This window comes from Piliocolobus tephrosceles, chromosome 15, assembly GCF_002776525.5.
Source record: "Piliocolobus tephrosceles isolate RC106 chromosome 15, ASM277652v3, whole genome shotgun sequence".
NCBI classification, from domain to species: Eukaryota; Metazoa; Chordata; class Mammalia; order Primates; family Cercopithecidae; genus Piliocolobus; species Piliocolobus tephrosceles.
Genome location: NC_045448.1, coordinates 96,748,403 through 96,765,335, shown reverse-complemented (window position 1 = coordinate 96,765,335; position 16,933 = coordinate 96,748,403). Strand labels below are relative to the sequence as shown.

The 16,933-nt window shown below is 40.9% G+C and overlaps 1 protein-coding gene across 1 annotated transcript; it reads left to right on the top strand.

The window, feature by feature from the left end:
• The first annotated feature begins 6,952 nt into the window (after nt 1-6,952).
• LOC111528431 (sulfotransferase 1C1-like) lies at nt 6,953-10,756 on the top strand. The gene is made up of 5 exons (XM_031934225.1): nt 6,953-7,105; nt 7,894-8,020; nt 8,965-9,059; nt 10,230-10,410; nt 10,644-10,756. The coding sequence occupies exons 1-5, from the start codon at nt 6,953-6,955 to the stop codon at nt 10,754-10,756; spliced, it is 669 nt and encodes a 222-aa protein (XP_031790085.1).
• Nucleotides 10,757-16,933: the final 6,177 nt, after the last annotated feature.

Here is a 16,933-nt window from a genome sequence, read left to right as displayed (position 1 = left end):
TGAAGGACAAAAACATATCAATATCTCAATCAACACACACAGAAAGCATTTGACTAAATTTCACATCTTTTCATGATTAAAAAACTCTCAATAAATTAGGTATAAAAGTAATGTTTCTCAACACGATAAAGGCTATATTCAAAAAGCCCACAGTTAACATTACAATAAATGGTGAAAAGTTGAAGGCTTTTCCTCTAAAATCAAAAACAGGTCAAAGATGCCTCTTCTCACCACTATGCTTAACATAGTACTAAAAGTTCCAGCCAGAACAATCACGCAAGAAAAATAAATAAAAGTCATTCAAATAGAAAAGAAGTGAAATGTTGTGTTTGCTAATGATAGGATCTTAATATAGAGAAAATTCTAAAGACTCCTCCCAAAATCTCTTGGAACTGCTAAAGAAATTCAGTAAAGTTGCAGGAAAGAAATTCAGCTTACAAAATCCAGTAGCATTTCTATACACTAACAATGAACTACCTTTTTAAAAAATAAGAAAATAATCCAATTTACAATAGCATCAAATATAAAATAAAATACTTAGAAATAAACTTAATCAAGAATGTGAAAGATCTGTATACTGAAAATGGTAAAACACTGATGAAAGAAATTGAAGATGACACAAATAAACGGAAAGATATTTTGTGTTAATGGATTAAAAGAATATATTTAAAATATCTGTACTACCCAAAGTCATTTATAGATTCTATGCAATCTCAATTAAAGTCTCAAGGTCATTCTTCACAGAAATAAAAAGAGAAGTTATAAAATTCATATGAAACCACAAAAGGCCCCGAATTACCAAAGCCATCTTGAGAAAAAAGAACAAAGCTAGAGGCATCATGCCATCAGATTCCAAACAAAATACTTTACAAAGCTATAGTCGTCAAAGCAGCATGGTGCTGGCATAAAACAGATACATCATCCAATGTACTAGGATAGAGAGTTCAGAAATAAACACCCACAATTACAGTCTATTAAATTTATAAAAAAGTGCCAGTAACACACAATGGGAAAAGAACAGTCTCTTCAATAAATGGTGTTGGGAAAACTGGATATCCACATGCAGAAGAAAAAAAGTATACCCTTTTCTTACTCCTTATACAGGAATCAACTAAAAAAAGGGCTAAAGACTTAAAATATATGAGCTGAAACTGTAAAACTACTAGAGGAGAACATAAACATAGTGGTAAAACTCCATGGCATAGGTCTGGGGCTATGTGAAATCACTGTGATGGACAAAAATAGACAAATGTCACTGCATTGATCTGAAAGCTTTGTACACATCAAAGGAAACAACAGATTGAAAAGACAACCCACAACCTGGGAGAAAATATTTGCAAATCATAGATTGGATTAGAGGCCAATATTTAAATTACACAAAGAACTCATGCAACTCAATAACAAAAAAACAAATAACCCTATTTAAAAATGGATAAAGGATCTAAATAGACATTTCTCAAAAGAATACATATAAATGGACTACAGATATAGGGAAAAGTGCTGAACCTCTCTGATAATCAGAGACATGAAAATTAAATCCACAACAATATATCACCTCATACATGTTAGATTATCTATTATCAAATAGACAACAAATACCAAGTGGGGGGAAGGTATACAAAAAAGAGAACCCTTGTACTGCATCACTGGCATTGTAAATTAGTACAGCCACTTTGGAAAACAATATGAAGGCTCTTCAAAAAACTAAAAATACAATCACTCATGATCTACAGGTTGCCAAAACGCCAGGGGTTCAGCATAGGTCCTGCAGCTCACCATACAGAAAGTCAATAATTAGCACAATGAGTATAGCCAGGAAGAAGGATTTAACAGGGTGCTGCAACCAAGGAGACGGGATATCAGTCTCAAATCAATTTCCCTGACCAACTACAACGAGGGGTTATACAGCAGGGAAGACATGTAACAATGTGTAAGAAAACAGGAACTAGAGAGGTGCAAGAAAACAATCAAGATGCATGAGGAACCCTGGATCGCACTGTCTGGATGTGGTGATGGGTGAGTTTCAGTTCTTTGATACTTTTGTTTAGAGGCCTGGTGGTCATTTCCTGGGGAAGGAATGCAGAAAAAATGAATGTAAGTTTCAAACTTTAAGACCAGAAAGGTCGGCCGGGCGCGGTGGCTCAAGCCTGTAATCCCAACACTTTGGGAGGCTGAGACGGGCGGATGACGAGGTCAGGAGATCAAGACCATCCTGGCTAACACGGTGAAACCCCCTCTCCACTAAAAAATACAAAAAACTAGCCGGGCGAGGTGGCGGGCGCCTGTAGTCCCAGCTACTCCGGAGGCTGAGGCAGGAGAATGGCGTAAACCCGGAAACCAGGGAGGCGGAGCTTGCAGTGAGCTGAGATCCGGCCACTGCACTCCAGCCCGGGCGACAGAGCGAGACTCCGTCTCAAAAAAAAAAAAAAAAAAAAAAACCCAGAAAGGTCAATTTCCATGTTTGTCAAAAAAAAACTGTCTATGGGACTATTGGGTGGGTTTCACTGCTCTGCCACTACTGGGTATACATCCAAAGGAAATGAAATCAGTACGTTGAAGAGATAGCTGTACTCCCACATTGATTGCAGCATTTGTCACAAGAGCCACAATATGGAAACAACTGTAGTGCCTGTCTCTGGGTGAATGTATACAAATATTTGGTGTTTATACACAATGGAGTACTATTTAGCCTTTAAAAACATGAAATTGTGCCATTTTCAACAACATGGATAAGCCTAGAAGACATAATGTTGAGTAAATAAGTCAGGCACAGAAGGACAAATACTGCATGATATCACTTATACATGGAACCAAAAAATCACACTCAGAGAAGCGCAGAGTAAAATGGTGGTTACTAGGGCTTGCGGGGAGGGGAAGTAGGTGAGGGAAAAGGGAGGCTGTAGTTAAAAGATACAAAGTTTCAGTAAGACAGTAGGAATAATTTCTAGTGATCTATTGCACAACATGATAACTATACTGAATAAAAATGTACTGTATATTAGCTAAAAGAGAAGATTTTAAATGTTCTCACCACAAATAAATAATAAATATTTGAGGGGATAGATATGTTTGTTAGTCTGAATTGATCATTCCACGGAGTATACATATAATGAAACATCACATTGTACCCGAAATATGTACAAAATTATTAACTGTCGACTCAAAGTAAAGCTTCAAAAAACAAATTTTATAATATGTGAGTTATATTTCAATAAGCTGATATTTAGCAAACACACACACACGCATAGAAGAAAGGTCACAAACCATCAGTGTACAAGCCAGTGAATTTTCACAGTGAATACACCCACGTAACCCGCACCTAGACCTGAAGCTAGAATTTTTCTAGTGTGCCAGAGGCAGCTTTCCTACTAGTTCTAGTCAATACTCCCACCCTCTCCTGGCAGCATAAATTCGTTTTTCCTAATTTGACCTTCATATAAATAGAATTATAAAGAATATACTTTATGTCTGGCTTAGCCTATTATTGCTCAACAGTATATATGTCAGATTATTTCCGACCGCAGCATGGTTCATTCATTCTCATTGCTTTGTATTATTCCATTGTATAAATACATCCGGCAGCATCATGCATTCTACTCTTGATGCATATTAAGTTGTCCCCAGGTTGGGAATATTGTAAATTGTGCTGTTATGAATGTTGTTATAAGTATATGTGGCATTTTTGATGAACATGTGTATGTATTTCTCTTGGCTATATTCCTGGGAGTGGAATTACTATGACCAAGGTTACACATATGCTCAGGTTTGGCAAATGCTGCCAGTTTTCTGAATTGGTTGAATTCAGAAATTTATGTTCTGGCAGGAGTGCATGAAAATTTCCATTGTTGCACAACATTGCACCTGTTTTGTTGTGTTTACCTTTTCAACTTTTATAATGCCTTTGGGTGCATAGTGGTTCTTATTGTAGTTTAAATTTGTATTTACTGCTAAAAACGAAGCTGAAAATGTTTTATGTAACTATTTCCCTACAAATTGCAAAATCAGCTCATCAATACGCAGACACACACTCTCTCTCTCTCTCACACACACACACACACACACACACACACAGAGGAAATCTGATCAGAATTGCATTGGATCGGTTTTGATAAATTGACATCTTGTCAGTACTTACTCTTCTAACTTATGAATACGACATATCCCTCTGTTTAGGCCTCTTTAATTCCTCTTAATAATAAATTATATAAAGATTAATATTACTCTAGTTTCTTTTATTCGTTAATTACTAGGTGTTTAAAATGCATTTAGTAACAACATTCCTTTCTGAGAGAACATGTATTAGTCAGAATCTCTGACTAATGAGAGGGCATACTCAAAAGGGATAGGATAAATAGGTTTGGGTATTTTTCTTATTTATTTATGCATTTATTTTTAATTATTATTATACTTTAAGTTCTAGGTTTGTTACATATGTATACATGTGCCATGTTTGTGTGCTGCATCCATTACCTTGTCATTTACATCAGGTATATCTCCTAATGCTATCCTTCCCCCGCTACCCCACCCCACGACAGGCCCCGGTGTGTGATGTTCCCCTTCCTGTGTCCCAGTGCTCTCATTGTTCAATTCAAACCTATGAGTGAGAACATGCGGAGTTTGGCTTTTTGTCCCTGCGATAGTTTGCTGAGAATGATGGTTTCCAGCTTCATCCATGTCCCTACAAAGGACATTAACTCATCCTTTTTTTTGGCTGCATAGTATTCCACGGTGTATGTGTGCCACATTTTCTTAATCCAGTCTATCATTGATGGACATTTGGGTTGGTCGTTTGGGTTTTGTCTTACAAGATTTTTTTACAGTGGTGTGAGTATGTATAGAGGAACTTCAAACAGAGTACAGTAACTGACAGTCGTTACTTTTGTCAAAAGATAACATCACAGAGTGATTCCAAGTATCTGAGAAGAGAAATTTGCCATAACTCAGGGGCAAAGATCTTTGGTCCAGGGACACAAAGCTGACTTCTTTGTGAGGCACATCACCAACACATCTCTTTCCACACAGCCCTGCTAATGGATATTTTTTTCCTGAATCTCATCTCATTTCTCTTATTATTTCTCATGCTGAGTCTTGGTTACAGAATGATGTCTTCCTTTCTTGTTTCAGCTCACAATGTATTTACAATTTTCCCTTTAAACTTTATCCCAACAATGCATAGTCGGTCTCCTCTTCCTTGAGGTTCTATCCTAATTTCTGACATTTCTGCCCTGAAACATCATCACTGCCTTCTTCTGGATTTCAGTAGCCAAATACCAGTGGTTAGTTGCATGGTAACGCTGGGCAAAACTATCAATGGTGTAATAGCACACACACTCCCAAAGTAAGCATGGATAATTTGATTTAGTTCTCATAGCAATGCTATGCGTTAGGAAGGATTATTTTCTTTATACAGAAACTGAATCTAAGAGTTTATTTTGTTGGCGATGGATACACAATTATAAGAAGCAGAGTCAAATTTTGAACTCGAATAACACTGATTTCAGCACTTAAATTCTTGCTCATACACTATTGATTCAAAGAATTAACAGACTTCTGTAAAATGTTGCACTCCACCTGGAGGCAGCAAGAGTGATAAAACAGCAGCAGAAGGAATCTAATGCCAGCAGGTTTAAGGACTAAAGGTACTTATGGTAAATTTATCATTATTTCTAAATATCTTAAATTCAGCCTTCTCTTAAGTGTATGTGAATTAAAAACAAACTGAAGTTTCTCTATTCCTGCTGCTCATATCTCACATGCAAAAACAAAGTTAGGTAGTTTCACCAACAACAGCCCAGATGAATTTTCTAACCTCTTCCAGCACTAGGGTGCTATAATCAAATATGTGGGCTTACAGAGATTTTCTACTCTTGAAATTCCTAACACATTTCAATTCCTACTATCTTGTATTTTTGCCATGGGCTCCTTGTTAGTTCCCTGTCTCTATTCTTATTTGCATCTAATCTTCTTTTTATACTACAGCTAATGCATTCTTTTTAGAGTGATATCTCATGAAGCCAGCATTCTATTTAAAACTCTTCCACCGGGAGTAGTATAATTCAAGATCTTTAACAATAGATACCAGCGGAAACCAGTCAATCAGACTGGCTGTGCCACTCGGCTCTCCACTCAGAGTTGACTGACAGCCCCAGCTGCCACACCTTTGGATCCAATTCAGAAGCCAGCCACATTACCTTGAGCTGATCCCAGTCGATGAATGGGCACAGCAGAGGTCCGAGGGCTAGGCCACTTCTTCCTTCCCTGCCTCTTTTCACAGGTGTCAACCTTACATCACAGACTGAAAGGTCTTACTGACAACTGTTCTCTCGTCCTTTATCCTTTATCTGCACATCTCTCCGTAATTCTCTTATACATCTAATCGTGCCTTTCCATCTACATCTGGAAGGACCCAACCTGGTGTGATGATGAACATACTGAAACTGAGTTATTGTGTTCCTTTGTGTGCCAGAACATAAATTTTGAGTTACTTTATCATGTGGAATCTGGGAATCTTGGAGGAGGAGGAGGGGGCATACAAAAGGACTTGGGAACTTGGATGGTATTTATGAAACAAATGGTACAGAGATATTCTAATATTTTAACACAAGGAAAGCCAATGACGGGTACACTAATGAAATATCATCACCCTCTTCAGTGATTTCCCATTAACTGATTCATTTTAAAGGCATCACATTTATTCATCAAATGCTTTCAATAAAGCTCTCTGACCTCCGGCAGAGGGACCAGTATCTACAAAGTCATGAAGAGAATGGGGCTTAGTAGGTGGATTCAGGAAGAGCAAGAAAGGCAGTGCTGAGTAATGCTGAGTAGGAGACAGGGCCAGAGAGGAAGCCATGAACCCTATCAGATAGGACATTGGAAGCTGGGGTAAGAACTTCTAGTCCTATCCTGAATATGTTGGGAAGCCAAAGAGGATGGGATGGGAGCCAGAGTAATGAGGGGAGGAAGGGGTCACCAGGACAAGAAGTCAAGAAGTCAGCTCCTTCTCACCAGACCATGCCTGCCCTCTGAGAAGACCATCACACACAGTTCCAAAGATGGACTTAGCACTGCCTCAAGCGTTCTTCAACCTAATCAGCAAATGAATGTAGGAGTGAAAATTTATCACGAAGGCTGGGATTCATATCATGGAAATTAAACCAAATGGCTAGCTGCTTTAGCTCCTCCCAGCCTAGAACCTACTTTAGATTCCTTGCTTAGTGAAAGCCAAGGGGAACCTTCACACACTGAAAAATATACCACATGCTATCGTCTACATTTGTCCCTTCAAAATTCATATGTGAAATATTATCACCTCAACAGTGATAATATTAGGAGGTGGGACCTTTGAAAGGAGATTAGGCCATGAGTGGAGAGCCCTCATGAATGGGATTCATGTTTGTAACACATGGCTGTCTCAAGGCAGCAGATTATCACCATACACCAAATCTGCCAGCACCTTTATCTTGGATTCTCCAGCCTGTGGAACTGTGAGAAATAAGTTTTTGTTGTTTATGAGCTACCCAGCATGTGGTATTTTGTTACAGAACCCCGAATGGATGAAGACAACATGGGTAGCCTCCTTAACTTCCAGAAATATCACAGTTAGGGTGAATGTAGTATGCACCATGCAAACAGGACACTTCTATCAGAGAAAAGGGGTGCTCTTAATGATCATGCTAAGACCACAGCTATAAATTCGAACTGCACCTAGACAAACTGGAAGGGATAGTCACCTTTGATCATAGAAAATGCATGAACATTCAATTATTCAAATAGGATAGTCCAAGATTCTACAAAGAGGCTTTCTAAGATTATGGTCCTCTGCACTGAATAATGATATTTCTCTGTCTTGTTTACTCTCTGCGTCTCATTCCTCTTGCCGGCTGATTCCAGATTATCTATGTGGCTAGAAATGCCAAGGACTGTCTGGTCTCCTACTATCATTTCTCAAGAATGAATAAAATGTTGCCTGACCCTGGTACATGGGAGGAATATGTTGAGACATTCAAAGCTGGAAAAGGTGAGTGGAAGAAAACTGTGAGTTCATATTTTCTTCTTCATTCACCTGCTGACAACAGAAAGAAAGATAATTTTCACTGAATGGCTGTATCCACCAAGGTCTTGTGAGGAAGTAGATGGCACTCAAACTGTATCATCTGGGAAGACTCTAACAAAGAGACTATTTACAAGGCTATAGCAGAGTTTAAGGAAACTGACAAGGGCTAGTGCAGTATTCTGGGGAGAGTACCAGCAGGGAGCCATATCTCTCCAGAGACAAAAGAGGATCCCTTGACAGGAGCTAAAGTCTTTGGTGGGGGAAGCAGTGAGCCAACAGGAAGGGCATCAGGTAAATAAACACAATGTCCTCCTCTCCTTCTGCCTCTAAATGCCTTCCTACACCTCTTGCTGACACAGTCCATCTGTAATCCTGAGGACAAAGGAGGTCATTGACAAAGTCCATGCAGGTTGCTTTGCAGGGCACCAAGCAGAGCACAAGATGATGGAAAGTGGAGTTGGCAGAGACAACAGAAAATACCCAGTGAGCCTCTCTATTTACCATCAAAGAGAGTGAAGGTGCCCAAATATCCAGTACTTATAAATTTTTCACAGTAAAAGTCTTCTTTTTAAAATCAGCCTGTTCAGAAACAATATTTATTGTGTAATATTGACCAATGCACTATGTGATGATGCAAGGAAAATAAAGGTGTTGAATCCCTGGCCACAAGACAATCTTTCATGGAGTAATAAGTTCAAGGTTGGAAATATAAGCCCAGGGATCCAGAATACTTTTTATCATCACCCTAATTTAAAAAAAAAATCCCTCTCTTCTGCAAATAAGAATGCTGCTCAAGGTCTTTGTCTTCTGGTTGTATTTATTAAATGTCCCCTTTTATTTGAAATATTCATGTTTGTTTTACAAGTTTCATGCTGGCATTGACATCTCATCTCTCTCCTTCCCCTCAGTGCTGTGGGGTTCCTGGTATGACCACGTAAAGGGATGGTGGGTTGCAAAAGACCAGCACCGCATTCTCTACCTCTTCTACGAGGACATGAAGGAGGTGAGGGCAGTGTCATCTCCATCAGATCCTCCCACATCCTAGGATACATCAATCCCTGTTTAGAACCCTAGTGCATGGGCTTTCCTACAGAAGAGCCTTCAGTGCAAGTCCATGACACTGTTTGCAACTCAGTTTTATCCTCAAAAGCTCTAACTACTTTTTTGGCATTCTAAATTTGCTTTGCTTTAATTCACAGTTTTCAAAATATTCTTCTTTCTCAGCAAATAGCACACGCTTTATAGTTGAATCAATCTGTTGGATCCTGACACTTATAAGCCAGATATCTTTATCTGCAAAATGGTATCATGTCTATCTCATGAGATCATTGTAAAGATTTACACTATCATATTTGTAAAGTGTACATAGTTGTGTTCAAGAAATTTAGCTTCCTTCTCCCTCTTGCACACCTCAACCCATCATAAAGCAAAGTTTAATCTGTATAAACACTGGTAGGATTAGTCCCATGTATTGGGACAGTGGACTGATTTCTGAATTTCAAACCATTGTGTATGAGTGTCTGCACAAATTCACTGTCATGACCCAGTGCATCAGCATCCTGGAATTACAAAACTAGCGTCTAAAATGTCCTCAGAAACTTAATCAAAAACTATAGCTTTCTCTCTTTCTGTATCTCTTTGATCAAAAAGATTCAAGAAATAAGGATTCATATTTCTGGGTCGACTTGAGATTCCTTTTATTCCTCCTCTTAGTGACCTTCTGTTAAGTTCATAGGTTCTTTTTGCCATCTGTTGTAGTCCAAATACTAGAGTTAGTCATACTATGCTTCACCACCAACATTGTTCCTCCTTCACACAGCCTTCCCTGTTCTCCTCCAGGAGATATTGTTGCTCCTTCCCACCAAATCTCCTGGCACTCTGTCTGTACACAGGCAGCATGTACTTTCTCAGCCAGCTGTGCAGTTGTTTGTGTTTGTGTTTAATTCCTTTCCTTCAAGGTAAGCCTCTTGAGGGCAGGGACAGCCCTCATCTTTGTGTTGCTACCGTATCTGGGACAGTACAGTGCCTGGCAGTAGGAGTCACTTCAGAAATATTTTTAAAATGTGTTTGAATTGATCCTTTAACTCATTTCTCTCCAAATCCTGTCCAAATGGAACATCATCCCCAAGGGAGACCCAACATGATTTGTTTGGTGTGACTGTTCCACATGCAGGACCCAAAGCGGGAAATTGAGAAGATACTGAAGTTCCTGGAGAAAGACATATCAGAGGAAATTCTGAATAAAATAGTCTATCACACCTCCTTTGATGTAATGAAGCAAAACCCAATGGCCAACTATACCACTTGGCCCACCAGCATTATGGACCACTCCATCTCCCCTTTTATGAGGAAAGGTAGATAAGCTTTGTAGTCTAAGACATCAAATGGAACTCTGTGGTCCCCACGGTCTGCTTAGATTTTCCAGTAATGTTTCATGCTCCATTATTTATTCTTTCCAGCAGCATCACTGTACAACCTTTGAGAGGCAAGTTGCTTGTTTCTCCCCATTCTTGGTGGGGTCCTAAGGGTGCATGCTTACCTCTCCCTGTACTCCTGCAGAAATCACTGAGATTTTGCCTTGTTTCAGGGATGCCTGAAGACTGGAAGAACGATTTTACTGTGGCTCAAAATGAAGAATTTGACAAGGACTACCAGAACAAGATGGCAGGAAGCACCCTAACCTTCCGCACAGAGATCTGAGAGCAGTCAGGGAGTCTGCCCTGAACTTTCTTACCAGATTTTTGCCATTTGAGCCTCATGATCAAGGATACTTAAAACAGAGACACCCTTCCTCCAGTCTGGAGCTGTTACACACTAGCTGTAGATCCTATGCCACTATGATAATACTTCATCAAAATGTAACCAAATCCTGGGTAGAGTTTTTAATTAAGATACATGATCTCTCATTTAGACACCAACCACATAATGTACTCACCTGTCCTAAGGCAAAATAAAGGCAACTTAGTTCCATCACTAGTTTACAACAGTGAAATAAATAAAAAGATAAATAAGAGTAGAATTTCTACATAAGAGAAAGTGAGCAAGCGACGAATGAGGATGAGAACTGGGCACTAGGGAAAATGTGAGGGGGAACTGGTTTTTATTTTTAAAGGTCAGGAATGAGAGGCAGAGGATAGTCTTACTCTTGAAGATATTAGATTAGGAGGTGCAGAGCATGGCATGAAGGATGGAATGCTATGAGCTGGGTTTTACTTAGGTGGCTTCAAGCTGAAATTGTCCCCCAAAAAAAGACAAAGGCCACAGGAGAGCAATGAGGAACACAAGAGGAACAAGAAACTCAGCCTACTTCCGTGGTCAACACAAGGCTGGAAAGCAGAGAAAGATTTTATCTTTCAGATGGACTTCTGAGAGAGAGGGGAAGTCTTCAGTGAGCTCAAGAGAAAAATAAAATAAAATATTCAGTGACTCATGCACATTAAGAAAACCTTAAATTTGACATCTCTGTGGAAAATCGTTTTTTATACTTTTTTAAAAAAGGGCTCTTAGCGAAACTGTCAGCATTGCGAAGTTCTTCAGCTGTACTAATGATTATGTTCTTTTGCTTCTTTTTATTAAAACCTGTACCAAGAAAATATCTGCCATCATTTATATGAGTTATACAAAGATCCATGTATTATTATTTTTTTAATGTCAGGAAGGTACATTTTGTGGGGTAGGTGATTTCCTTATCATTAAACCACAAAACACAAAAAACTATCTACTCCACCCAGTAACAAAGTATACCCCTTTGCATTTTTTCATCATTCCCTCTCTAGAGTAAGCATGCAAATCATTAACCACATGACAAATATCCCAGTGTAGTATTTATGCAGAGTTCCAGCCTGCACTGAGGAAAGATATGGTGAACTGAACCAGCGTGATTCAATAGCAAATAAATTTTTATCAGGAACAACCACACCAAATGTCTTGGGTTCATGTTCTGAGAGCTGCCTAACAATTTAGATAGCAAGCACATAATCACATAATGACTCCCTCTGTGACTATGACAGAAACTGGACACATGGGCAGTATTGATCAGAATATAGGCAATAGGTCTAGAGTTTACGACTAGACAAAACTTGCTTTTCTTCCTTTATAAACTAATTTTTTTTACTTTAATTGTAAAAATATATCCCATTCTTACATTCTCTATAAATTTCAGCCACAGAAAATACTTCCAGACTCCTCTTCTACAAAACTCTGCTGTGTCCTTTTAAACAATGCTAAAAGTACTATGAAGAAGAATTAATGATTTAATTCAATCTTAAAATATCTTTGGTCCAGCTGCATAAAATAAACATGATGAAGATGACCATCCATGTATCCTAGATAATCTTGTGTTCTGATCACTTATTACATACTTAGAGAGAGAGAGAGAGACTCCTAAATATACCACAGACATAGAAGATCAAATTGTAAATGTTCGATTTACTTTGGAACCCTTCACGTAGAAGAAAATGAAAAGCAGCAATGGGAAATTAGACTCATAAAATTTTAGAGTGAGAATTGCAAGAGTCAGAAAGATCACATCATTCAACAATCTTACTTTTCAGATGAGAAGACTAAGAACCAGGGAGAGAGGGATGGTCCCCACAAACAAGTCACACAGACACACTTAAATCGGGATCCCCCAGCCCCTGGCTAGCTCCCCACACACTGCAGGAGTCACGCAGATTGTGAAAGTCTTCTCTGCAGACTTCATCTTGCACTCACTCACTTCCTCTTAGCACTTGGAACTGCTTGGGTGTTCTATGGATTCTTTCTGATTACATTAATTCCAAAACTTTTCTAATGACCTACTTAGAAAAACAACAAAGCCTGATGGGAATCCACTTAGAAAGGCAGCTCTTCCCAGAGAGGGTCTCTGCATCAGAGCGTCTTGGAGATGTCTGTGAGCAGGAGGGAGCCCCCAGCAGAAACTGCCCTTCCCCAAAGCTGAGTAAAGCCCAGTTCTGCCCTCCACCCCCGTCACGAGGCTTCTGGGATTTCTTTGGCTTGTAGGTACCAGGCAGACACCCCCTGCATCCTGCCCAGTCTCACCACATCTCCCACAGGGCCTACTCTCAGTGGAGTGGACCGAGCTCCCTATGCAATCCCAAAGGCTATGTTCCACTGCCCTTTTCCTCATTTTACCCTTAGTAATCTAGTGTGGGATTTGTTGTTAAGAGAACTTTAAAACATCTGAGGCAAACTTTAGTCCATATAAACTCAAATATGGGGAATTCCAGGAAACAAATGACAGAGAGGAGGGTTAGGGACTGGAATGAAAATCCTTAACCCTTTCTAGGCATTGTTAAAATGATCACCTGGGAGGCCATCAGACTGAGTGCCTCAAGTGTCCCAAGTTCTTATGGAAGCAAACCAAGACCCAACTCAGTTACACTGAGGACTCAACCAGTCAGAAACCACCAGTCAATCTTGGACTAGGGACTTTTCAATTATTGCTCCACTTTGACCAATTAAACATTTCCCCTACCCTGCTTCCCATTCACTCTATAAAAGTCCCCCCACATGCTCCTTCAAAGGAGGCCTGAATCATTCTGGCTTGGAGTGCCAGATTCATGAATCATTGCCTGCTCAGATAAACTCTTCAAAATGTTAACTGGTCAGAGTTTACCTCTTAACAGTTCCTATTCTATTTTTTTCCAGCTTGGTAGAATTAGAGTTCATACTTGAGGAGTCTAATGATCAGTCTTCTCCAAAGAGGTTTTTCATCAGTGGAAGATCCTCCTAGCCGTTCTCCATTATCAGTGGCCTTTCTCTCTCTACATTCGTAGATTGTTGGTCTAGGTTCACAGAGGTTGATCTAGGCCACAGAGGTGTCCTGTGGGCCAAGAATTGCAGCCATTTAGTATGGCTGGGAGCTATGAATAAACTTTTTATACTTTTAAACAGTTGTTATAAAAACAATAGAAATGACAAAGAAGAATATGTGACCCACAATGCCTAAAATATTTCCTATCTGATCCTTTACAGAAACTATTTTCTGACCCCTAGTTTAGGAGAACCCCCTAGCAGGCCTGTTCTGTAGACAGAGGCCCTGGAGGACCATCAACCCAGCCCTGCTGTAGGCACCACAGCCATGCAGGCACCACTGTTGCACACCTGCTCCATGGAGAGAGGGCAGAGGAGGAGAGAAGGGAACAAAAATTGAGTAAAGCCAAATTTGGTTTTACAAATGAATAAATATTGACAAACACCCTAGGCCCAGCCGTGGCTGGAACAGAGCATGCCGCAAGACCACCATGCATGGCTGGCACAAACATCTAGGCCCTGGAGTCCTCTCTTCCCTCACAGCCTGCCCCGTCAGCAGTGCTTTCTCCAGTATGTACATCTGGGCTCTCTCGGCACATGGTAATGTCTTGCCTCTCACTGGGTGCTTCAGAATCCCTCCTCAGGAAGAAGAGGCAGCGCTCCCCAGAGACCTCTTTTCATCAAGGAGGGCTAAGCATTGGGCTGAGGGCAGCAGGAATCAGGGACCCTCCGATGGGTCTAAGACAATCAGGGGTCCTCAGCTGTCTGCAGGCCACCCTGGAGTGCTGCGTCTTTGTTGGCAATGTGGACTGTTTCCAGCAGAGTTGTCTCCTTCAGGGTCATTGCTCTTGTCAGTCTCTGGGCATCACCTTCCACCCAGGGGGCACATTGGGAGAGTAGAGGTGAAGTGGTCGCGCCTCCTCAGTGGTGCCGGTTCTCTTCCTTCTCGCCCTCCACCCAGCTGGCCCTGGCCCATGATCAGTCTCTGCATTTCAGTGACTCCCAAGCACGCTGTGGCTTCCACTTTCCCCATTCTGAAGACTCTTCATGAGAACAATCAACCATTCATGTTCCATCTTCACCATAAGTCAAGCAAGAAAGAGAGCCCTTGCCTTTCATGAGATTCTTGGCAGTCCTCTGGGAAATTTCCCTCCCCACGCAGCTTCTCTGCATGTGCCCAAGGCCACCACATCTTCTTGGGGACACACTCACATGGCCAGGTCCTGGAATTGTCTTACACTGGCAACTCGTTCTTGGAAACCCCATGGAATGTGTCACACCAACTTCCTCCAAACTCTACCAAGCAGAACTCAGGAATTTTAGCACTTTCTGTAAATCTCTATCTGCCTTGGTTGACCATCCCTGAATTGACTCATCTGTGCCTTAACTGGGGTTAAGTGAGGAAGGCCCAGTCAGAGCAGAGCATGATTTGAGTTCAGACAAACAGAAGATGTGTCCGAGCTACCCCAGCTGACAAAGGCTGCTGGCCTCAGTTGGCTCAAGTTGAGTTTCTGGGTCGGCTTACACTGGGTCTTATGTGGATGAATGAGAAGGCTCCTGAGGATCCATATTTGTGAATATAGGTGTCCTGGGTGAGGATTGCATGGGAGTCCCAGAAATCCAGACGTCATCAGACCCTCCCAATCTTCTTCCCAAAATTCTGAGGAGCACTCCCAACAGCAGGAGCCTGTGCATGGTAAAGGGCCTGCCTCCCTTTGAAACTTGTAGGGGAAGTATGCCCAGCTCTCCAAGCCAAGAGAGGTCCCAGGCCACCACAGCTCTCATCCTCCCGAGGCAGGAATTTTTCCTCCACCCACCTTCCCATCTGGAAGCACCTCCTTGGAAATGGTGTACATGTTGTGGTCCCAGGAATAAGCAGGTGGACATAGAAGGGACCAGTAGTTTATGTGGGCCATGATGGCAAGGACCGTAAAGTCAGTGCAGGTGCAGTTTTCAGATGGTGACCTGAACATGGCCTCCAGCTGGAAGGTGAGGATCAAGAAGGGCTATGCATGGCTGATGGACAGCTCTCCACATGTTAGGTCATCCTCAGTGTGCAGCTGGATTGCTGTGGGCTTGTGGGTCATCAGGCCTCCAGGAGCAGTCATTAGTGATGTCCACTCACAGAGTTCAGCCCTAGGTGCAAAGTTTAGCAGAAAAAGGTGGACTAACTGACTAGGGTTTGGTCCACCCCTAGGTTTAAAACTCTAGAGTCTCATTGTGGTTTTGATTTGCATTTCTCTGATGGCCAGTGATGATGAGCATTTTTTCATGTGTCTGTTGGCTGTATGAATGTCTTCTTTTGAGAAATGTCTGTTCATATCCTTTGCCCACTTTTTGATGGGGTTGTTTGTTTTTTTCTTGTAAATTTGTTTGAGTTCTTTGTAGATTCTGGATATTAGCCCTTTGTCAGATGAGTAGATTGCAAAAATTTTCTCCCATTCTGTAGGTTGCCTGTTCACTCTGATGGTAGTTTCTTTTGCTGTGCAGAAGCTCTTTAGTTTAATCACACCAGTTAGAATGGCAATCATTAAAAAGTCAGGAAACAACAGGTGCTGGAGAGGATGTGGAGAAATAGGAACACTTTTACACTGTTGGTGGGATTGTAAACTAGTTCAACCATTATGGAAAACAGTATGGCGATTCCTCAAGGATCTAGATCTAGATGTACCATATGACCCAGCCATCCCACTACTGGGTATATACCCAAAGGATTATAAATCATGCTGCTATAAAGACACATGCACACGTATGTTTATTGCGGCACTATTCACAATAGCAAAGACTTGGAATCAACCCAAATGTCCATCTGTGACAGACTGGATTCAGAAAATGTGGCACATATACACCATGGAATATTATGCAGCCATAAAAAAGGATGAGTTTGCGTCCTTTGTAGGGACATGGATGCAGCTGGAAACCATCATTCTTAGCAAACTATCACAAGAACAGAAAACCAAACACCGCATGTTCTCACTCATAGGTGGGAACTGAACAATGACATCACTTGTACTTGGGAAGGGGAACATCACACATCGGGGCCTATCATGGGGGGGAGGGGGGAGGGATTGCATTGGGAGTCATACATGATATAAATGACGAATTGATGGGTGCTGACGAGTT